The sequence below is a fragment of the Aspergillus japonicus genome (assembly GCF_003184785.1).
Source record: "Aspergillus japonicus CBS 114.51 unplaced genomic scaffold BO86scaffold_4, whole genome shotgun sequence".
Classification (NCBI taxonomy): Eukaryota; Fungi; Ascomycota; class Eurotiomycetes; order Eurotiales; family Aspergillaceae; genus Aspergillus; species Aspergillus japonicus.
In genome coordinates this window covers 923,852-943,692 of record NW_020291641.1, presented here as the reverse complement: position 1 = coordinate 943,692, position 19,841 = coordinate 923,852, and the positions used below count along the sequence as shown (strand labels likewise).

Below are 19,841 nucleotides of genomic sequence, written 5' to 3'. Positions count from 1 at the left end.
ACGAAGACTGTTCGCCCTCGCTGTGGATAGTCATCTTGAATTCTGGTATGACAAGCTGAGAAAGGTGGCGCAACAATTGATAACGCGAGTGTTCATCCACGCGAGGAGGAACACATTTTTCTACCGAATTGAGACATGCAAGCTTCCTCGTCATTGATGCAAGATTGCGGCGATGCGGATGATGCGGCATTGATGCGGCCCGCAAGCGCTGCATGATGGAATGTCTAGAAGGAATTTGGGGTCTCCAAACACTAGTCACCTTCATGCTCCCCTAGAGATCCGTCAGCGAAAGCTCCGCAGTACGTCCAGCCATGACCCAGCATGGAATACTCGCGGGCCAGCAGAGCCTGTACGTCTTGTCGAGACCGCAAGCGCAAATGCAACGGCGAGCTTCCATGCTCCTACTGCACCCGCACCAACCATGAATGCTTTTATCAACAGAAACCTCGTGCAAGGCCCCATGCCCGGAACCGCTTAGCAGAAGACCCCAGCGGCAAAGATAGTCATGGGCCTCCTTCTGTGGATAGACAAACGCAGCTCCAACTCCTGGAGGCAAATTCTCCCGCGGTTTTTGTTAAGCGTTTAGCAGCAAGGGGGGAGGGCGAAACTTTCGATCCAGCCTTGCCATTACATCCCTACGCCTATAATCTGGGGTTTGACCCGGAGCTGGACTTTCTACCCAATGTGGTGGGGCTGACGGACCTTTTGACCCTGGGCGAGATGACTAGTCTTGCTTCTATCTACTTCGCTCAGGTCACCCCTGTCTACGACTTTCTCGATCGTGCTGAAGTGGAGGAGGCTATGGTAGAACGCTGGAACGACCCAGTGTCATGTGGTGCAGTCGATTCGCTTCTCCTGGGCATTGCTGCGCTGGGTTGTCTGTTCGATAATGGTCGTCAGACCAAAGGCTCGGAGCTCGAGCGGCAACTCGTTTACAGCGCACGGGTGACTCTCGAATACTCCAGCCAGCTTCCACACCCTCATGTCGACCATGTGGTTGGATGGCTGCTCCGTGTCATCTATCTTCGTGTGAACAGTACACCGCATGCTACTTGGATGGCTAGTTGCACGCTGATGCACATGATCGAGACTAGCAAGATGCACTTCGACACGGATACGAATTCATACCTGGCCCAGCAGTCTACTTCAGAAGGCTGTTCTTCGGAACGCCGCCGCAAGGTCTACCACGTTGCCCGCCTTTTCAACACCTGGGTCTCGCTGGACTTCGGAAAGTCCCAGGTAGACCTGCGAGGCGCCTCCGTCCAACTGCCGCAAACCGGTTGGACGACAGAACAACGCGAGTTGTATCTCGTGTCAATGCTGCTCACCTCCCCCGGGCACTACCACGACCTGAGTGAGCTGGAGGGCGCACTGCGCGACGTGTGCGCGATGCACCCGCCTCATCCGATGCTTCAGCTCCTGCAATGCAACATTACGCTCTGTATCTTTCGTCGCGCATTCGCACTGGGAAGATCACTACCTGCGTGGGCCCTGGACACCATCATGGACTTAATGCGTGCCAGCATTGGTGTAGTCGAGAGCCTGGTCGCCCAGTCTTCGCCGTGGTGGCATGTCTTGAACATCCCTTTCCAGATTGCCTGCACCCTCCTGGTAATAGATCGCCCGCAAGCTCTCGATACCCTGGAAGATACTTTACAGATTCTTCGAATAGCAGCGTCACACTACCAGACACAGACGGCAAGGGAGGCGTACGAGATAGCTTTGTCTCTCGTCCAGCAACAACGAGACCGTCGAGCCCAGGGACTCTCCGTCTTAGACAAACTTTTACAAGTGCATGGCCATCGGTAGCTCATCATACTAGAACTGGTTGAGAACTTGGGCAAATTGGAGTTTGGTGGAGGCGGGGTGGCGATTCCCGGGTTCGCGACGCAACCGGCGATGATGGCATTCGGGGTCTCCAACTCACAATTACTAAGGTGGGCGTGGGATTTCGCGCCCTATGTTCGACTATCTTCTCCTCTATGCCTACTCGGACTAGCTGATGATCTTTGCATGGAGGTCTCCAATTATTATCAATCTTGGCCATTGCAAATAGACCATGCCGCTAAAACGCCTCTCAAGATGAGCTAAATTCTCGCAAGACTGCCTTCCTCGGCGCAAGGGATCCCTACCATCTTTGCAGCTCCTAACCTCATTCATCATATACCGAAATCTTAAGACCTCCTTTGCAATGGGAGTCGCTGATCTCTTCCGACCTCTGACTTTCCCCCGTGGTCCCGCCCTCAAGAATCGGATTCTTCTCGCTCCTCTAACAAACTGGCAGAGCGATGACACCAATGGCACTGTTTCCGACGCTGATGTGCACTGGCTCTCTCGCTGCGCGGCCGGCAACTTCTCCATGGTCATGACCTGCGCCGCCAATGTACATCCCGACGGGAAGGCGTTCCCGGGTCAGATGGGCATCTGGAGCGACGCGCATCTGCCGGGCCTGCGCCGCGTGGCCGATAGCATCCGCCAGCACGGCGGGGTCTCCTCGGTGCAAATCCACCACGGGGGCGCCCGGGTCTCCCCCACGCTAATCCGCGGCCGCACGCCAGTCGGACCCTCCACGATCTCGTCGGGCGTGCGAGGCCTCACCCTTGCCGAGGTAGAAGAGGCCCGGGATGCCTTCATCGCCGCGGCGGTGCGGGCCCAGCGCGCGGGCTTTGACGGGGTCGAGGTGCACGCGGCGTTCGGCTGGCTGCCGATGCAGTTCCTGTCTCCCGCCTTCAACCAGCGCACCGACCACTATGGCGGCAGCTTCGAGAACCGGTGCCGGTTCCTCTTCGAGATCATCGACGGCATTCGCCGCACCTGCCGCCCAGACTTCCAGATCGGCCTCCGCATCTCCATGGAGCGCTACGGGGTCCCGCTGACGGAGATGCGCGAGGTCGCCGCGCGCGCCCTCCGCGAGGCCCAGATTGACTACCTCGACCTCGCCGTCTGGGACTACCGCAAGCTGGCCGCCGAGGCGCCCTTCGAGGGTCAAACCTTGCTGAGCATCTTCACTGACCTCCCGCGGCCGGCGGGCGTGCGCGTCGGCGCGTCGGGCCATGTGATGACCGCGCGCCAGGCGGCGGAGGTGCTCGAGGCTGGGTGCGACTTTGTCATGCTCGGCAAGGCTGCTATCCTTGACCCGGATATGCCTAAGAAGGCGGCAGTGGACGAGGATTATCGGGCGCCTAGGTTGCCGGTGACGGCGGAGTATCTTAAGAGCTCGGGACTCAGTGAGCGGTTTATTGACTATATGAGGACGTGGGAGGGGTTTGTTCTGGATGGTTGATAGGTTACTTTTGTTGGACTATGTGTACTGTATATGATTATACTCCATGTATATAGGCTTTTCAGGCCAACATCGCGTGACTATATACTTGTATGACGGAAAAGCTGATTGACCGAGACAGAGGATGACCGCTTCTCTCTTATGTGATACGGACAAACCGTTGTCAATTCTCACCAGCGAATGCAACCTAATACGGCGGACCTAATTTGAGGTCTTACTAGCACTTAGGAAAGCTGTCTTTCAGATCGGCAATCCGCCTATTGGAGATATCCAATTGTTGTAGCCTACTTCCCGACTGGACGCGAAGTGATCCTGCCTTCAAAAGCCCAAGATACCAGCCACAGGATTTGCGTAGTGCCTTTGTGGGCGACGAGTTAACAATCTATGCTGAGGCGGTAACAGCCGTGGGAAGACATGCATGTACCCAGAGGGCAGGGGACCGGTCTTGCATCTAATCGGGAATACGAAGTATCCTGCGGTTTGAGCTCATTGAGAATTTATATGTGACCTTCAGAACAGTAGGTGTGATTGCAGAATAGAATTCAAATCAGTCACTTGGTACATAAACCAGCTCAGACTATCGGTCCGTCGATGATAATTTATTAGGGTTCTTGCCACGGCAGTGATACTTCGAGGCTTCAAGAGGTTCCTCAGAAGTATCACGTTGGTTCAACAGCTTGGAAGCAAGCCGCAGAAGCAAAGGCTGCGGGATGGTGGTAGGATCTGCCCAGTCATGAAGCCATGAACTTGATGCCTGAGCCACGTATATATCCACAAAGAGCTCAAGGATTGGAGCCGATGCGGCGAGGTTATGGTATGCATACTCCAACACTTCCCCGACAGGGTACCACCTGAGTCCATCACGCGCTATAGAATGGCACTTCTCGACAATCGCATCGATGACGGTGTCTTGGAACCGGATGTCCAAGATTTTATCGCCCAGGACATATGCCTTGACGAGGTCCAAGTACTCGGAATTCCCGAAGAGGCCCGGTTCATCACAGAAAACTGGCAGTGTGCTGTAGTAGAGCCAGTGAATATAGAGCGCGACTATCCTCGGTTCATCATCCGGTAGCTTGATGGTGCGTTGCAGACTCTGTCCATTCACCTGCCATGGCCTTGTCAAAAAAAGGGGAAGAGGAACGAATTAATCCTTCATGGACACCGTAGACCTTTTGCTCATCTCCTACCACTATCTCAATGGCTCTCCCCTGAGATCTTGGTCTGGATAAGCATGCAGTGGAACATCCATATTCCTGGTACTTACTTGTTGACATAGTCTTTGGGAACTCTAATAGACTTTGGAGCCATCGTTTTGGAGCTTGATGATATGGTCTCCTTGCCTTTTGCGGACTTGAGTCAGAAAGTGATGTGATTCAATTGCTGGGATGGCACAAGGACAGACAGAAAACAGCCATCCATCCCCAATCCCAGCCATGCATGTCATTCCACCCTCATTCCCGGCATTGACTGCAAGAGACAACTGAGCATTTTACCCCGCATATGGAATGGGTATCCGTGGCCGGCTGCATGTGACAGTTCAAGTACGTCAGAGCTGGCGCTCCTGCCCATGATTCTCCTTATATCTAGGGTCTAGTAGGGCATAGAACCCTTAAGAGCCACGTTTCAATGGAAACCCGCGTTGTCCACTGTTTCATTTGAACTACGTCATGGTTGAGTCTCTTCGGGCCGACACTGAGAACAATACTTTACAGGAGAAGAGGTGTCTGTTTCTGCATGGCTAGAGAGTATATCCGATGTGCAGAACAAATCGAGGGACTCTTGATCAATGAGCTCAACGCGTACTTTACTTGCCGGTGTACTCACCTTCTCACCGACACATGTATTACTCCGCAATTACCAACAACACAAGTGACACATGGGAAAGGTCCATGATATACCTCTCAGAGTGAACTACCCTAGCTTTCTTCGTCTCATGCATCACACCACCGAGCTAACAGCATAGCCACCAGGCTGTCAGATATACGTCCCCTGCACCTCCACCTCAGCCCGAACCTGCTTTTTTTCTCGATTGTCGACCCCCAACCACAGCAGATCCGGCCGACTGTAATGCCCGTGGACATCCAACATGGCCTTGACCTTCTTGATCTCGTCGAGATCTATGTCTGCAATGACAAGTCCTTCCTCCTCCTCGCCCAGATCCTCCGTCAGCTTGCGCCCGTCAGGCCCGATGATGCAGGCGCAGCCCCCGCCGCCGATGTGGTACAGCTTGCCGTCACCGAGCTTCATTCGCTCAATGCCGGCCTGGGTGTAGAAAGAGGAGGCCAGGACCACGAAGCAGTTGCCTTCGATGGCGTGGGTGGTCGAGAGGTTGTGAGCGCCTATCGGCCGTCAGGGTTAGTCAATTCCTACTACTATCTTTCCTCAATGGAATCAATCTAGTCCCTCAACTGCACTCCCGAGGAATAACCAACCTTCACGACACTGCGACCACAACGCACTCCCCTCCGGAAACGAGGCATAGTGATTCATCGGCGGCCACGCCGCGATATTAATCTGCTCGCCCTGCGAGTAGGTGTGGTAGCGCAGCAAGGGCTGCGAGTGCTCCCAGCACGACAACGCTCCGATGCGGCCCACGCCGGCCTCCTCGACGACGTTCATCAGCGACCCGCCGCTGCCCTCGCCGTAGATGGTGCGCTCGACGTGCGTGGGCTTGACCTTCCGGCGGTGCATGCGGATACCGCCGTCCCGGCCGATCAGCGTTTGGGACAGGTACAGCGAGTCGTTGTCGTTCTCCGAGTACCCCAGGCAAACGGCGATGTGGTGCGCCGCAGCGCAGTCTTGGATGCTGCGCATCTCTGGGGAGTCGCGGCGCAGGCTGTGTTTCATGTACTCGGTCACCATCTCGAAGTCGATGGGGCGTTGCCTGGGTTGAGGGGTTTGGTTAGGCCTTGGTTGAAGGTGGGGGAGTGGGGGAAAGAGGTTGAGGTGGGATGGATGTGTCTCACCAGATCCAACCCGGGTACTGAGGGATCCAGACCTCCGGGAACGCAATCAGATCACATCCCTTGTTGGCCGCCTCGATGATCAGGTCGCATGTCTTCTGGACGGCGGCGGGCAGGTCGAAGTAGCAACCCTCGGCTTGCACGGCGGCGACGCGCACCGTGTGCGAGCTGGCTGCGGGGGAGGGAGGGCCTTGCGAAGGGGATGCCATTGGGACTGTTGGGAGCTAATCTATGTCGCTTTGAACTTCTGCTCGTCTGGATAATGCTACACAATGGCAAGAAGGGAGTCGCACGAGTTACATATAGGCATGTTCCTCCGGTCTGAAATGAACTCAGGGCTTGGCGCTTTGCAAAGAGAGTTGGAGTCTCCAATTTGAATTCGATACCCTGTCCTCGATTACACACAGAGCAAGAAGCACGGTTATCTTCGACAGTGAATTATGCTGCGTGTTATCTATGACTATCATGGTGACAGTGACAATATTGAATTATTCATGCTTTTCCCCCTCAGTCTATAGTTTCAGAGCTGGTTTCCCGACTGAGGCGCAATCAGGGACACAACCCTGATTTATCGTTGGTCTCATTCGCTTACTTCACCCACGGAGGTGCAAGAGCCTATTTCTCCTGTCATTCTCGGTTTTGTAATCAAGAAAGCTTCTCCGTATCCTGCTGGCAGATTTTAGGTGTAGCTAGTACTAATCAGGTATTTGGCACGAGCGGATCCTTGAAGTTAGAGGGGGAGGGAGGGGGTGTGGGTATATTGCTATAGTTTGGTAAAGACTGTGACTTCATGATCCTGTACGTGGGTGCTTCTGCTTAGGGTATGGTATTTGACTAAAGATCGTAGAATACAGGGTAGGGTACTTCGAGACTATGATGTCAAGATTGGTTGGTTCTTTGCTACATCAAATGTTGCAACACTTCTCCGAATTTCGATTCCGATTGGTAAAAGGATGCTTGAAAAGTGGAAAGTGAATAGGAAGAGGTACTATCCCATAGGAGATTATCAGCAATTAAGATCGGAATATCATCGGAGTCGGCATTTCTTAAGAATTGTCAAAACATAGCTTCTGCGCCCTGACATCCACAGCCTGCTGCGCCCTACGCATGGACTCGAAGCTGGCATCCAGTCGGGTGAGCCTGAAAGGAAGATTACTAGCTAGTCAGATATAGTTCACTCACTGGAAGTAGATGAGAATTGATGTCATGTAGCCTGACCAAGGTAACTGCTAGTCAGGTCTGATGTGCGGCATCGTGCGGCCCGCACGCGGAGGATGTATGAGCATAAGCTGTGACGGCATCGTGATGCAGAGCCAACTTGGTTGTCCATATTCCTTTACGTTTGCAAGGCATATATCTATAGACCTACAGGCAATACCACTGTCCGCTTTTCAACATAAATGACAGAGAACCAGCCTCAAGTTAAGCGATTTCGATTTACACAAAGCAAACCCTCACTATTCCTTGCTCACTCGTTATTCGATTCTTTGCATTACAACAGCCCCGCGATCTCCATGGCTCCTGTCCTTCCTCAAACCTGCAAGGCTGTAGTCCTGGACGGCCCGCACGCCCCGTGGGCCCTGCGGGACGTGCCCGTCAAGCAGCCGGCCGAGGGCGAGATTCTGATCAAATCTCTCGCGTGTGGCGTCTGTCACAGTGTACGCTCTCCTTTACGTTGCCCGATTCTTTGAGCTGTGAGCTAAAAGTCCTAATCTTGTAAAATGCTAGGACGTGGCAACGCAAAACGGCGAGTTTGATTTCATGTACTGTGCTCCTTCTGTCTCCTACTCTAATTTACCACCACAAGACCCTAGTACTGATCCTCCCCCCCCCCTTAGAACTAAGTACCCCGTTATTGCCGGCCACGAGGTGATCGGCGAGATTGTCGCCCTCGGGTCCAACGTGAAAGACTGGAAGATCGGGGATCGAGCCGGCGGCGCCTGGCACGGGGGCAACGACGGCCATTGCAAGGCTTGTGCCCGGGGTACTCCCCAGATCTGCTCAAATCTCGAGGTGAATGGGGTCACTCGCGATGGTGGATGTATATGCTATTCCCCCTGAAGATATGTCTTTCGTATAGATGCTAATATATGCCCTAAAAGTCTCCGAGTACTGCACGCTCCGCGCCGACGCCGCAATCCGCGTGCCCGCGGACATGGACCCAGTGAAGACGGCGCCGCTCCTCTGCGCCGGCATCACGGCCTTCAATGGCATTCGCAAAAGCCACATCCCGCAGGGCGACACGGTGGCTATCTGCGGAATTGGTGGTCTGGGTCATCTGGCCATCCAGTTTGCACGCAAGATGGGCTATCGCACTGTCGCCGTCTCCGGGACGGAGGACAAGCGCGACGCCGCGTTGGCGCTAGGGGCGCACCGGTTCGTTCACACGGGCTCGGAAGACCCCGTGCGGGCGCTGAAGCAGGATGGGGAGGGCGCTTCTTTGGTTATCATGTTTTGCAATGATCCGGACGTGTGAGTTCTCTTTCTCCGTTACTCTGCTCAAGTCGCTGTTCTTCTCTGCAAGGGCATGAATATGCATTGAACGGACTGTGGACTGCGCGAAAGGCTAATGGACTTTGTTCCTTGTAGGGTTAAGCAGATGACTGCCGCGCTTGCCCCGGGAGGGTCGATACTATTGATAGCGCGTGAGTGCACCCCCTGTGAGGCTTGCTATGTTGTGATGCTAACTCGGACCTCTTATACCCCTAATTAGCTGTGAATGGCGTCACATTGGACTTCACGGAGCTGATCGTCTTCGGCAAGAACGTCCGCACCTGGTCCTCGGGGTTTGCGCCAGAGACCCGCGAGGCGCTGGACTTTGCCAGCCAACTGGGTGTGAAGTGCCAGACTCAGGAGTTTGCCCTGGCCGATATTGACAAGGCCTTTGAGGCGATGAACAACCGCACTATTCGCTTCCGTCCGGTGGTCAACTTTGCTTTGTAAGAGTTGGCTTTGGTTTTAATGACATAGATATTGCGTGATTGTTGCATGGAGGAACTGGGGTTTGTCTAGAATCTTCAATATGTAGGAGCTGCTGGAATTGAATGACGTTGATGCGTTGATGCAATATAAGGGCTACGTTGGAGACTCCAACTCCCGATTCCAAGTTAAATCTCAATCCCCTCCACCGCCTCTCTCCACACCGCACCATCAAAGGAAACTTCGATTATCCATACAACATCAAGTCCAAAGCATGCTATTATCACCTATGGAACTACCAACCGTAACCAGCGGCTGGGAGCTCCACGGCACCAGCCGCGGCGGCGATGGCAGCGGGGCGCTGGTATGGAACGACGCCCTGCCGTTACCGGCCCTGGGGCCCACAGACGTCCTAGTACGCCTGCACGCGTGGGCAATCAACTACCCAGACATCTCGATCGCAAACGGCACCTTCCCCTGGTCGTATCCTGAGGAGGGGGAGACCAAGGTCCCCGGGACAGACGGGGCCGGCGAAGTGATCGCAGTGGGCTCACACGTGCAGGACCTCCAGCTCCACGACCGGGTCGTGGTGGTGTATTACCCCAAGTTCCTGCACGGGGCTGCACCGACACTCGAACAGATGCAGCAAGACCTAGGCACCTTCCGGCGCCACGCTGTCCTCCCTGCCCAAGCCCTAATCCGCATGCCCGCCAACCTCACCTACGCCGAGGCCGCCACCCTACCTTGCTCGGCGCTAACCGCGTGGAACGCGCTGCATGGTCTTACCCCGCTCAAGGCAGGGGACGCAGTCCTCACGCAGGGCACGGGCGGTGTCGCGCTCTTCGCCGTCCGCTTCGCCCTCGCCGCCGGCGCGACTGTTATCGCCACCACCTCGTCGAGTGAAAAGGCGGACCGTCTGCGGGAGATGGGCGTGCAGCATGCTCTCAACTACCGCGAGGAGCCGGACTGGGGCGAGAGTGCGCGGCGACTGACGCGTGAGGGACTGGGGTGCGCGCGGGTCATCGAGGTCGGTGGCCCGCAGACTATCGCGCAGTCATTCCAGTGCGTCGCCCGCGGCGGCGAGATCGCGAGATCGATGTCATCGGGTTTCTCGGGGGCCAGGATGGGGATGGCGGGCCTTCGTTCCTGCAGCCGCTGCTGCGGGCGTGTATCGTGCGCGGCATCGAGGTCGGCAACCGCATCCAGTTCGAGGAGATGAACCGCGCCATCGAGGCGTTCAATATCCGGCCCGTGGTGGGCGAGCGGGTTTTTGGGTTTGGCGAGTTGAGGGAGGCGTATACGCATGTGTGGAATCGGCCGGTGTTCGGGAAAGTGGTGCTGGCTGATCAAGGTGGACGGGAAGTGTAGGGATGCATCTTGATATCTGGAAATAATCGTGCCCAGGGTAGGTTCAAAAGAGCTACATGAATATAGAGACCTGTTCAAACAGAGACCTGCTACATCCGACACTTCTGCGTGGTATCCAAGTAATAGCTTAGCTGACCCCATGCACTGCGGCTGTACCCTTCGCCTCGATCAAGACAGGCGTAATACGTGTGATACTTGCAGGATCGCACAAGTCACAAAAGACAGTAGTGATCATTCCGTGATAAGCCTCAAGAAACAATTGCAAACAGTCCAAATTGAATACTCCTAAGCCCTAAGTACCTACTCAAACCACTTACAATCCCTCACCTCCTCGGTGGTCTCATACCCCTCCGCACACGTCCCCCCCAGCCCATCCGTCGTATAACAAATGGCATCCTGCAACCCATCACAAACAAACTTCCCCACGGCCTGGGGCGTGCCTCCCACGCCGACCGCCTCGGCCGTGGGCTCATACACACAGCTGACCCCATACGCCGTCCAGCCCGAGACCTCGTCGTCCATCTGCGAGGGCCCCGTCCCCGTCATGCTGAAATCCGGCGGATCGAGTTCGGGGCACGCCGTCCCTTCGGTGATCGTGTCCCCGCCGCCGGCGTACTCGTACAGCTCCCACCGGTTGTTGTCCGTGTTCGATGAGTCGCTGTACCACCAGATGCGGACGCCGCGGGCGACGGTCGTGGCGGTTGCTGTCGCGGATGCGGCGGTGGTGGTTGCTGTCAGGCCGGAGAGGACGGTGAGGGAGCCGAACTGCGAGGAAAGGCTCGCGTCGAGGGACTCGGCGAGGCTGGTGATGTCGGCCGGGGTGTCGGTGGTCGTCGTCCATGCTTCCATGGTAATCTGGACTCCCGGGGCGGGCGTCCCGACGGTCGAGGTGGACTCGGCCGTCGCGGAGCAGCCTGTGGTCGTGGTGCAGTCGAAGTTGCAGCTGGAGCCGGCGATGCACGCGGTCGTGCAGATCTCCGCCGTGCGGGTGCTGCATTCATCGTCGTCGTCGTCATCGCCGGAGGAACTGTCGTCGTCGCCGCCGGGCGTGTTGATCCAGTCCGGGGGACAGAGGAGGCAAGGACCCTCGCAGAAGGGGAAGCAGCCGGTCCCGGTGCCGGGATCGCCTTTCTTGCTGGAAGGGCTGGGCGTGCCTGGCTCCCAGGTGGTTGTTGCGGTGTTGAGGACGGGATCCTTGGCGGTCTGGGACCAGGGGTATGGGGGTGGGATGAGAGTGGTGGTGGTCGTTGTGCCGGTTTCGTAGGGGGGCAGGGTGTACACCATGTTGGGTAGCGAGATGCTGCTGGTCATCTCCAAGGTGAAGTTCTGGGTCACGCTGGCGTTGATGGTGACGCCCCAGACGGGGATTGCGGTGAGGACGGCTGAGTTAGGGTTAGTAGGGCTTGCAGGAGAGGTGCAGTACTCAGGGTTGTGGAATAGCGATAGAGAATCCGACTCACTTGTTGGGAAGGAGACAGTTATGGTGGTCGTCGTCATGTTATAGCCAAGGTAGGAGGTCGTTGATCCATCCCCGTTCGTGGTAGTTCGTGTGGTCAAGATGCTCTGGGTGATGGGTGTCTCCCAAGGTGTGATCGAGATGGTAGATGGAGTGTCTAGCGGCAGCGGAGGCATGATCAGGGAGCATGGAGGCTCACATTGCACCACGGGGTCAGGCTCGGTCCAGATAGAAGGCGAAATGTACACATCGCCAGAGCCAGACCCTGACCCAGATCCGGAGCTAGAGCTACTCGAGTTTGCGCAGGCTCCTGATGGGCAGTATCCACGCTCACAAGCATAAGCACATAATGGACCATAGACAGTAGCGTCAAGTCCAGCAGCCGCGACACCCACAACATCGCTGGTTGGGTCCATGACGTTCAACGCACCCTCCCCAGTGCAAGTACAAGCATTTATAGGACAGAAGCCATGGGCACAGCCGAAATCGCAAAGCCCTGCTAGGTTGCCGTCGCCGGTTCCCGAGATACAGGCCGGCGGGGAGAAATCAGAGACGGTTGGAGTTGATAGCGGCACCTCAACCGTCCCACAGGCTGTTGGGGGGCAGAAGCCCAGGTTACAGTCGAAAGTGCATAGACCACTATAGCTGGCGTCCTCGCCTGAAATAGGGTAGCCCATCACCCCGGTTGCATTGGGCTTCTCATAGCCGACCCCCATCTGAGTGCATGTGCAAGCCCCCAGAGGGCAGTACCCATAAGTACAGGCGAACTCGCATAGCCCTTCGAAATTGTTGGCACCGGTTCCGTTCATGCAAATCTGCTCGGAGAGAGACAGGTCTGGTCTGGCTGACACCGCGCCGGCGGTTGCGCTGCCCACCCAAGCGTTCCAGTTCGTGATGCCGTCGGTACAAGTCGACGAGATGTCCTCACCTTCGATAGTGGCGATAATCACATTGTCCCGCATCAGCGAGACGGTCACGGCCCCTGTACGGCCAGCGAGGTCAATGCTGCCGTGGTAAACACCGATATCGTCGTCCGGTACCGAGCTCCAAGCAACGGTCTCCGCATCACCGCCAATGGAAACCACCACCCCGGAGAAAGACCCGAGAATCGCCGAGTAAAACACCTTGTCCTGCGCAATTTCGTCCGGCGGGAATTCAATCTGCAGCTGCGAGGCGGTGTTGCCACTGGTTCCTCCGCTGGCACACGCCGTCCCCGGGCTCAACCGGTACCAGGCGATAATCGTCTCCTCCGTCACTTCCGCCGTGCCTTCTTTATACATGTCAATCCAGAAGGGCAAAGTAGCTCTCCATCCATCGTGCGGCATATCCGTCGCATAGTTATACGGCCCCTCCCCAATTGAGAACGCAGCCATGGCATTACCATAAAGAGGGCCGATGTAGTGCGACTCGCCGTAGTCGTTCCACGTCAAGATCTCGACAAACTCGGGCTGTACGAACAATACCTCCTGCCAGCGGTCGTGCCAGAGATCATCTCCGCGCCACATCCAATTCTTATCGTAGCCCGGTAGGTTGGTAAAGAACCATGGCGACACAGGCATCATGTAAGGCAGGCCGTCAAGGTACTGGACATATGAGGCATCTGTATAGGTATCCATATACTGGGGGCCCCAGGGCCAGGCGGCCCAGCTCAGAAGCCCGTCCACCACCCCCTTGGCGACGGCAGCCTTGGCCCCGAGTGAGGACCAGTCCGGGATGAAGAAACAGTCCGTCGAAGCCTTGATCGTGGTCCAATCATCAGCGCTGTCGGGACCCTCGAATGTAGAGACAAAGGCCTGACCATTGTAAAAGTAGTACGAAGAGCGTGTGCTGTACTCAGTGATAAGATTTATCACGTCGTCCATGGGCCAGGCTCCGTTGCCTGCGTAGTCGAATGAGAAGAAAAGTTTGAAACCGAGGTCGTCAGCGGCATCAAAGGCAAGGAGGAGGGCTAGTGAATTTGTTGCGTCATCGTAGGCCATGTTCAACGCGAAAGCGTCAATGTGCGCATCCTGGGCCAATTTGATGTCGGTCTCCCAAGTGTCGGACGTGTAGTTCTGAGAATTTGTTACCTGCACACACGGTTAACATGTCAGAGAAGCAAAACTCGTTTTGGCGGTGCGCCTTACCATGAAGTGGGCAAAGACAGCAGCTGCCTGCACGCGGCAGGACAGCAGAAGGAGGGTAATCAGCCCCCAGAAGGACGCCATGGTTGAGAGAACAATGCAGTCCTAAGATCGGTAGTCCATTAGCCCTTATAAAGAATATCGAGAAAGATCATTGAACTCTGGTTGAAGTCAGGGAAATGACCGAAAATTAGGATCTCTTGGAGATGAGGTTGTGGCACCATCGCTCAAGCCTACCTTCGACCGGCCGGCCGACTGGAGATATCCGAGCTTATGGTCAAACTCTATGAAGCATTTACGGTAAATCCGCCGAGGGAACAGCGTTGTCTACTCAGGAACAGTGCCACTAGCTAGCAATTCTCGTACTCGGAGAGGTGAAATGGGACCGTATCCCAGGAATTGCGGCAGTTGGTCTGTCGTGTTTACCCGTTGATTTGGGATCTATATGGGCTCCATGCGCTAGGTAGATGCACCATTGTTTGCAGGAAATCTACCGGGCCCACGTGGCCGCCGCAAAGCAATTCGAATCTCCACTTTTTGTCCCCTTTTCTCACGTCCGTTATCGTTGCAGTCCCACTTGGGTTGCTTATCTCCGACCTCGTATGGCAAATTCCTCCGAGAAAACGCTGTAGTGCAATTCTCGACCGGATGGACCGGACCCTAAGACCAAGTAGACCAAGCTTAGCGTTGCTTCTTGAGGCTCGATAGGGCTTGGCAGGGGCTTGACAAAATTTTTGACCTCGAGTGAAGATGAAGGGCCCTGGTCCCTGCCAATCAGGGACAGCAATAGGGGGGCGAAAATCTTCAAGCCCCGAAGGAAGCCCTAAAAGTAGCCACCAGCTCACATTGGGCTGCATGTCCGTGGCTTTGGCCTTAGATCCTTCCGGCTTCAACTCAGCCTCGCTACTGAGTACCATATTCTATATCGCAGGATTACAGTCTTGTGAGCTTTATTCAGCCTCTACGCAGTCAGCCTAGAGTAATCACTCCTTTTTGCAGCATATTCTGCCCGTCTCGAGGTCACTGAATCCTTCCTGTTGCAATAGGAATGCAATCAATTGCAGGACCTCAGCTGAGTCTCGGACTGCTTGCTGCACGTGCGTCTGGCAGTCATACCACATGGCGCCATGACATAGGGGTTCGAAAATGCCTCGTGTATTCCCAACTTGGTCCACCACAAGTTGTATTTTTTTCGGAACCATTCTTCTTCCGCCAGAGTGGTTAGGAGGTCGTTCGAGTCAAGGATGTTAGATAGCTGACGCCAGGACTTCGGTCTTGGGTGGTTTGCTTACGGCGACATATAAGAGTCCCGTCCGAGAGCACCACGCACTTCCCAGTTCATTGCTCCCTTGCTCGTCTTGTTCGTCCTGTTCTCGGACTGGGTTCCATTTCGTACAATGCGTATGATCCCATCATTTCTCCTGTTTGGGCTGTTCGCCGTGCCCGCCCTAACAGCAGATCCGGCCCTTACAACTCTCTTTGTGGTAAAAGATCAAACTGACGACCAGGGCGGCTGCATGTCTAAAATTGACACCCTCCAAACCTGGCTCACCGAAAGCAGAACCCTCGTTGCCTCCGGGCTCAAGGCCATCTCTGACGCACAGGACTCCTCTGCGACAACATACAATGTAGCCAAACGGTATCTCGCAGCCCACTTCCAGGCCGACCCCAGCAACGCTGACGCGCTTGCCGCCGTGCAGGGTGCGACTTCCCTCCCCTTCCAGTCAAGCCCAACCCAGCCCTTTATCCCAGACTATTTACGTACTAATCACCCCTTACAGGAAGCCTCACCCAAGTCTCCGACTTCCTCTCCGGCAAAACCACCCTCTCCAGCACCCCGCGCCTCTATTGCAGCGACACATGGCTAATCAAGTTGGCCCGCGACGATGTAGCCTGGGACTCTGACGGCGACGTGGTCATGCAAGAAGACGACGGTAAGGTGTCCGCCCCCATCGCCATTGAGGATGTCGACTTGTACCAAAGCGAGCTCTGGAGGAAGCAGAAGAACGGCAAGGTCGTGGCAACCAAGAACGTGCCCTACTGGTCTGCCGATCTCAAGGAGTACATCTTCGACGTCAACTACAATGGCAAGACCTACTGCACCTCCAGCGCGAAGAACCTGGGCGCCACGCAGGACCAAACAATCCCCAGCACGATAACGCTGTGTCCGTCTGCCTTTACCAGGTCCGCTGCGGTCGCGACGCTCGGGGCCAAGACGCCCACGGCCGGAATGGCGATTGGGGACATCCTCCCGCGCGGCGCGACCTTGTACCATGAGCTGTTCCATCTGGTGTTGGGGACTGCGGAGACGCCGGATTTGACGTGTATGGTGGCTCTCTAGAATGCTCGCTCGAAATGAAGAGCGGCTTTGATCTGATCTTGGCTAACGGTGCACCACAGACAGCTGGGTAGAGCAGCAGAATTACCTGAAAAAGGCCACCACCATACCTAAGGGTGATGATGAGAATTACGGGCAGCTTGTGCGCCGCAACCCGGAGTCATACGTGTTCTTTAGCGTGGGTTACTGGTACTTCCAGCAGACGACATGGAGCTTGGATGATACTAGCAAGAGGTGGGCATTTCAATCTGGTGCTGGCGAGTTAGTCAAGATCTAGTCATTTGTGAGCTTTACTGTTAGGGTGGTTTACCGGGTGGGGTTCAATCAAGGACTGTACATCAGACCCCTACCGTGCAGCTGGGTCGCGTAGACATTAGATCCAAGACTTCTTAGTTATAATTGGTACTATTGAACGCTCCTTTGGGGTCACATTTCATGATCTAACAAACACCAGTACTACCCCCTAACCCCGATGTAGTCACGTGCCACGGTCCAGGTATATAACCCTCCAGCATCCCCCCTCCCAACTAGCCCTAAATCATCTTTCTCAGCCCCCACCATGGCATTCAGCAATCTCTGCCATCACAAACCGGGGCGCTCCTTCTCTCATGACCCCAGCAATCCGCAGCTGGTAACCTGGACCCGGTTCCAACTCGCCTCATCATCGCAGCCCGACACCGACGCATGGGCATCCTATTTCCAGCCCCTGGTCCACGACGTAGGCCACTGCCAGACAGTCTGGGGCAGAGTCAAGGAGAGCGCGAAGCCTGAAGTATTAGTGGTAACGCGTACGTCATCGCCCGGTGCATCCACCCGATTACCATACTAACCTCTGTCTTTTGGATTGTGTTGAAGTAGTATGGTGGACAGCCTCCGAATACAGGGACTTCAAATCCTCCCCGACGGCACAGCTCTACCACGAGACCCTAACCACCAGCGGGATCGTCCCCCTCGCCTCCCACGAGACCGTCTACAGCGGCACGTCACCGCCCTGGTTCCACCTCCTCCAGAAGGGTTACATCCAGCTGATCAGCGTGGATTTCCCGGCGCCGGTCGACGAGCCGCAACGGGCGCAGATCCAGAAGCTCAGGGGGTACCGCCCGCCGGCTTTACGGTTTCATGCGCAGCCAGACGAGTGGGATGCACTGCGTGGTCCGGTGATGGTGTGGGCGGCGCAGACGGAGTGGCGGAACGGACAGGAGATCCAGCTGATGCTGTGGCCGCATTTCTGGCGGGATGCTGGCCGGGCGGAGCGTAGGCTTGTTGCCAGTGTCAGGGAGAGGTTTGGGAGGCAGCTTGAGCAGTTTCGGCCGGTGGAGTGGCAGGAGGACTTTTTGGAGTTTGAGCTTGTGCCTTGTATTTGATGGAATAGGCCTGGTTCTTTGGTCTGGCAAAGCAGCCTGTTTATGTTGATCTGTGTGATACCGAGTTTGCTCGTTGTCTTAAATTTCGTGATTCTGCGTAGAGCCATACGAGGCAGGAGCTGACAAGAACCCTACCTTGCGGTTGCCGGGTGATGTCGAGACACGAGAAAAAGCACTTCTTGTATAAACTGAGACAGGTTACCTAAGTTTTCACAGCGACACCATTTAGCAATCTCCCGAAAGCCCAGTCACGATAGAGTGAACGTTTACCAGTCGATACCTTATGGTATCACACAAACCAAGGGGATGGTAGTGCGTTCGGGATGGAAGGAGACCGGATTGAGTATCGGAATATCAACAGCCAACAAAGTGGCTTTTCAAGGAGAAATCGCATATGCTATTTGCCAGTCATATGCAAAGAAGAACCAACCGGCAGAAGCCGGACTATCAGTTCCCCACTCATAGCTTGCTTAGTGCTTATGTTTTATCGCTTCCGTTTTGTGATCAGACCAGCATCGACGCTACTTAAATCTTACACCGACGTGTACTGCCCGAAAGGGTGTTACAACTGCTACTTGTGGCTTTCCCATCCTTCTTCTTCTCAGGAGCAAAAGCATGTCCCACTACAGCATGGTGACATGGATTAAGAGTCTCCAAGGATCGGCCGTCAAAGCCTCATCGCAGAGCTGAGTGTCGCAGCTTGAGCCAGATCGAACTACCAATCGACGGGACACCACACCCTGACTGCACCTGCATAAGTCAAGCAATTTGATTTTTGCTGAAGCCCCAAGATTTGTACACAGTACGCTCGGAAAGTTAGCGCCCTGGGCCCTGGCAACCGTGGCCGTGACAAGTGGCTGGAATACGCCACCTGCATGGCGCTTCACATATCAATGGGAAGCTTCGATCAAGCTCCTGGCTTTCCCAAGAGAACCCAAGCACCAGCCTATCATTTAGCTACCCCACCGGTCCCCAGCTATCCTTTGTGTGATCATCAGGAAGCTTTCATCTTTAGTTATAGGACACCTTCTCACAACCATGGAACCATAGTCCCATCGTAGATATTCCGACCCGTAGCATGCTCCCACCCGGGGACCAACACCTTGGGAAACTGCCCGTTGATCTCGCCATTCGGTCGGAACAGAATATTCAACGATGCCTTGGCCCCCTGCTCAGGCGTCAGGTCGGCGATGTCGCCGCCGCCGAGATCGGTTTTCGTCCACTTGAAACATCGTTCTCATGTATTAGCAGGTGATAACGCGAGTCTGTATAGGGGACAGAGCACATACACCAGGGGCAATGGCCACAAAGGCGAAGCCATCTTTCTCGTGGTCCAGAGCATACTGGACGGTGAGCGCGTGCAGGGCAGACTTGGAGATCTTGTATGCCGGGGCGGGGACGTCGTGGGACGCGCGAGCTAGGGTGATGGAGGCGAGAGAGATGGTGCTGCTGCATTTTAGGAAAAGATACACGGTTAGGTGGATAGGTAATGATGTCTTACATGTTCGCAACTTTCTTGAGGGAACCGCGTTGCAGAAGTGGTAGAAAAGCCTGCGTCACGTAGTGGACACCGAGGACGTTTATCGTCAAGCTTTCCGCGAGATTATCCCTTGAGCGGGTAAGTGAGTACATACTGAGAGTAAAGGACGGAAATAGACAGAGACCTTACATCGATTTCACCCCATCGCTGACGTACTGGCAGATGCCGGCATTGTTGATCAAGATGTCTAGTCCCTTCCCGTCAAGCTGTGTCTCAACATCCGCCGCAGCCTTGCGGACAGACACCTCGTCTGTCACGTCGAGTTGAACGACTAAGACTCGTCCTGCTGAGGCAGCAGCAAGCTCGCTCAGGGCCGATGATTCTCCTCGCGCGGTAGCCTGGGCGGGAGGAGAGTTCGCGCACGAGCGCAAGCTCGAAGCCGCGAGATGCACCTGTGATCAAGACTGAAGCCATATCCGGGGTGAGGGAGTGGTTACTAGTTGCTTGTTCATAGTCGTTGTCGAGGAAGAAGTACACTGTGGTC

At 55.4% G+C, this 19,841-nt stretch overlaps 10 protein-coding genes across 10 annotated transcripts; 6 read left to right on the top strand and 4 right to left on the bottom strand.

Moving 5' to 3' along the window:
• Nucleotide 1: 1 nt before the first annotated feature.
• On the top strand, nucleotides 2–1,809 carry BO86DRAFT_434916 (Zn(II)2Cys6 transcription factor; the record flags this gene model as incomplete). The annotated part of the gene is made up of 1 exon (XM_025675926.1): nucleotides 2–1,809. The coding sequence occupies exon 1, from the start codon at nucleotides 322–324 to the stop codon at nucleotides 1,807–1,809; it is 1,488 nt and encodes a 495-aa protein (XP_025532140.1). The 5' UTR covers nucleotides 2–321.
• Nucleotides 1,810–2,191: 382 nt separating this feature from the next.
• BO86DRAFT_395686 (NADH:flavin oxidoreductase/NADH oxidase) lies at nucleotides 2,192–3,283 on the top strand (the record flags this gene model as incomplete). The annotated part of the gene is made up of 1 exon (XM_025673343.1): nucleotides 2,192–3,283. The coding sequence occupies one exon, from the start codon at nucleotides 2,192–2,194 to the stop codon at nucleotides 3,281–3,283; it is 1,092 nt and encodes a 363-aa protein (XP_025532139.1).
• A 577-nt stretch (nucleotides 3,284–3,860) lies between these two features.
• Nucleotides 3,861–4,594, bottom strand: BO86DRAFT_415703 (uncharacterized protein; the record flags this gene model as incomplete). The annotated part of the gene is made up of 3 exons (XM_025674925.1): nucleotides 3,861–4,338; nucleotides 4,379–4,501; nucleotides 4,551–4,594. The coding sequence occupies 3 exons, from the start codon at nucleotides 4,592–4,594 to the stop codon at nucleotides 3,861–3,863; spliced, it is 645 nt and encodes a 214-aa protein (XP_025532138.1).
• Nucleotides 4,595–5,260: 666 nt separating this feature from the next.
• Nucleotides 5,261–6,722, bottom strand: BO86DRAFT_445355 (carbon-nitrogen hydrolase family protein; the record flags this gene model as incomplete). Its single annotated transcript, XM_025676444.1, has 3 exons — nucleotides 6,253–6,722; nucleotides 5,719–6,170; nucleotides 5,261–5,625 (listed from the first exon to the last, which is right to left on the bottom strand). The coding sequence occupies exons 1-3, from the start codon at nucleotides 6,456–6,458 to the stop codon at nucleotides 5,261–5,263; spliced, it is 1,023 nt and encodes a 340-aa protein (XP_025532137.1). The 5' UTR covers nucleotides 6,459–6,722.
• A 1,041-nt stretch (nucleotides 6,723–7,763) lies between these two features.
• Nucleotides 7,764–9,192, top strand: BO86DRAFT_395683 (alcohol dehydrogenase; the record flags this gene model as incomplete). The annotated part of the gene is made up of 6 exons (XM_025673342.1): nucleotides 7,764–7,907; nucleotides 7,978–8,012; nucleotides 8,088–8,290; nucleotides 8,352–8,721; nucleotides 8,839–8,894; nucleotides 8,963–9,192. The coding sequence occupies 6 exons, from the start codon at nucleotides 7,764–7,766 to the stop codon at nucleotides 9,190–9,192; spliced, it is 1,038 nt and encodes a 345-aa protein (XP_025532136.1).
• A 265-nt stretch (nucleotides 9,193–9,457) lies between these two features.
• BO86DRAFT_434899 (zinc-dependent alcohol dehydrogenase family protein) lies at nucleotides 9,458–10,589 on the top strand (the record flags this gene model as incomplete). Its single annotated transcript, XM_025675925.1, has 2 exons — nucleotides 9,458–10,199; nucleotides 10,232–10,589. 2 exons carry the CDS (start codon nucleotides 9,458–9,460, stop codon nucleotides 10,534–10,536), a joined length of 1,047 nt encoding a protein of 348 aa, XP_025532135.1. The 3' UTR covers nucleotides 10,537–10,589.
• A 1,495-nt stretch (nucleotides 10,590–12,084) lies between these two features.
• On the bottom strand, nucleotides 12,085–14,199 carry BO86DRAFT_302942 (glycoside hydrolase family 71 protein; the record flags this gene model as incomplete). The annotated part of the gene is made up of 3 exons (XM_025667556.1): nucleotides 12,085–12,257; nucleotides 12,327–14,046; nucleotides 14,119–14,199. Coding segments are annotated over 3 exons (1,974 nt in total), but the record flags the coding sequence as incomplete, so codon positions are not given.
• A 1,143-nt stretch (nucleotides 14,200–15,342) lies between these two features.
• On the top strand, nucleotides 15,343–16,739 carry BO86DRAFT_406599 (uncharacterized protein). The gene is made up of 3 exons (XM_025674204.1): nucleotides 15,343–15,816; nucleotides 15,897–16,439; nucleotides 16,516–16,739. The coding sequence occupies exons 1-3, from the start codon at nucleotides 15,513–15,515 to the stop codon at nucleotides 16,728–16,730; spliced, it is 1,062 nt and encodes a 353-aa protein (XP_025532133.1). The 5' UTR covers nucleotides 15,343–15,512; the 3' UTR covers nucleotides 16,731–16,739.
• Nucleotides 16,740–17,006: 267 nt separating this feature from the next.
• On the top strand, nucleotides 17,007–17,977 carry BO86DRAFT_453291 (uncharacterized protein). The gene is made up of 2 exons (XM_025676981.1): nucleotides 17,007–17,241; nucleotides 17,309–17,977. The coding sequence occupies exons 1-2, from the start codon at nucleotides 17,013–17,015 to the stop codon at nucleotides 17,815–17,817; spliced, it is 738 nt and encodes a 245-aa protein (XP_025532132.1). The 5' UTR covers nucleotides 17,007–17,012; the 3' UTR covers nucleotides 17,818–17,977.
• An 870-nt stretch (nucleotides 17,978–18,847) lies between these two features.
• BO86DRAFT_415698 (short chain dehydrogenase reductase) lies at nucleotides 18,848–19,771 on the bottom strand (the record flags this gene model as incomplete). The annotated part of the gene is made up of 5 exons (XM_025674924.1): nucleotides 18,848–19,039; nucleotides 19,107–19,263; nucleotides 19,319–19,426; nucleotides 19,487–19,659; nucleotides 19,721–19,771. 5 exons carry the CDS (start codon nucleotides 19,769–19,771, stop codon nucleotides 18,848–18,850), a joined length of 681 nt encoding a protein of 226 aa, XP_025532131.1.
• Between the last annotated feature and the right edge of the window lie 70 nt (nucleotides 19,772–19,841).

Excerpts from the sequence above, each read along its gene's own strand:
- BO86DRAFT_406599 (XM_025674204.1), top strand. The coding sequence starts at position 15,513 with ATGCGTATGATCCCATCATTTCTCCTGTTTGGGCTGTTCGCCGTGCCC. Across the intron at positions 15,817-15,896 it reads CGCGCTTGCCGCCGTGCAGG|GAAGCCTCACCCAAGTCTCC; the intron begins GTGCGACTTCCC and ends CACCCCTTACAG. Across the intron at positions 16,440-16,515 it reads GGAGACGCCGGATTTGACGT|ACAGCTGGGTAGAGCAGCAG; the intron begins GTATGGTGGCTC and ends GGTGCACCACAG.
- BO86DRAFT_453291 (XM_025676981.1), top strand. The coding sequence starts at position 17,013 with ATGGCATTCAGCAATCTCTGCCATCACAAACCGGGGCGCTCCTTCTCT. Across the intron at positions 17,242-17,308 it reads TGAAGTATTAGTGGTAACGC|TAGTATGGTGGACAGCCTCC; the intron begins GTACGTCATCGC and ends ATTGTGTTGAAG.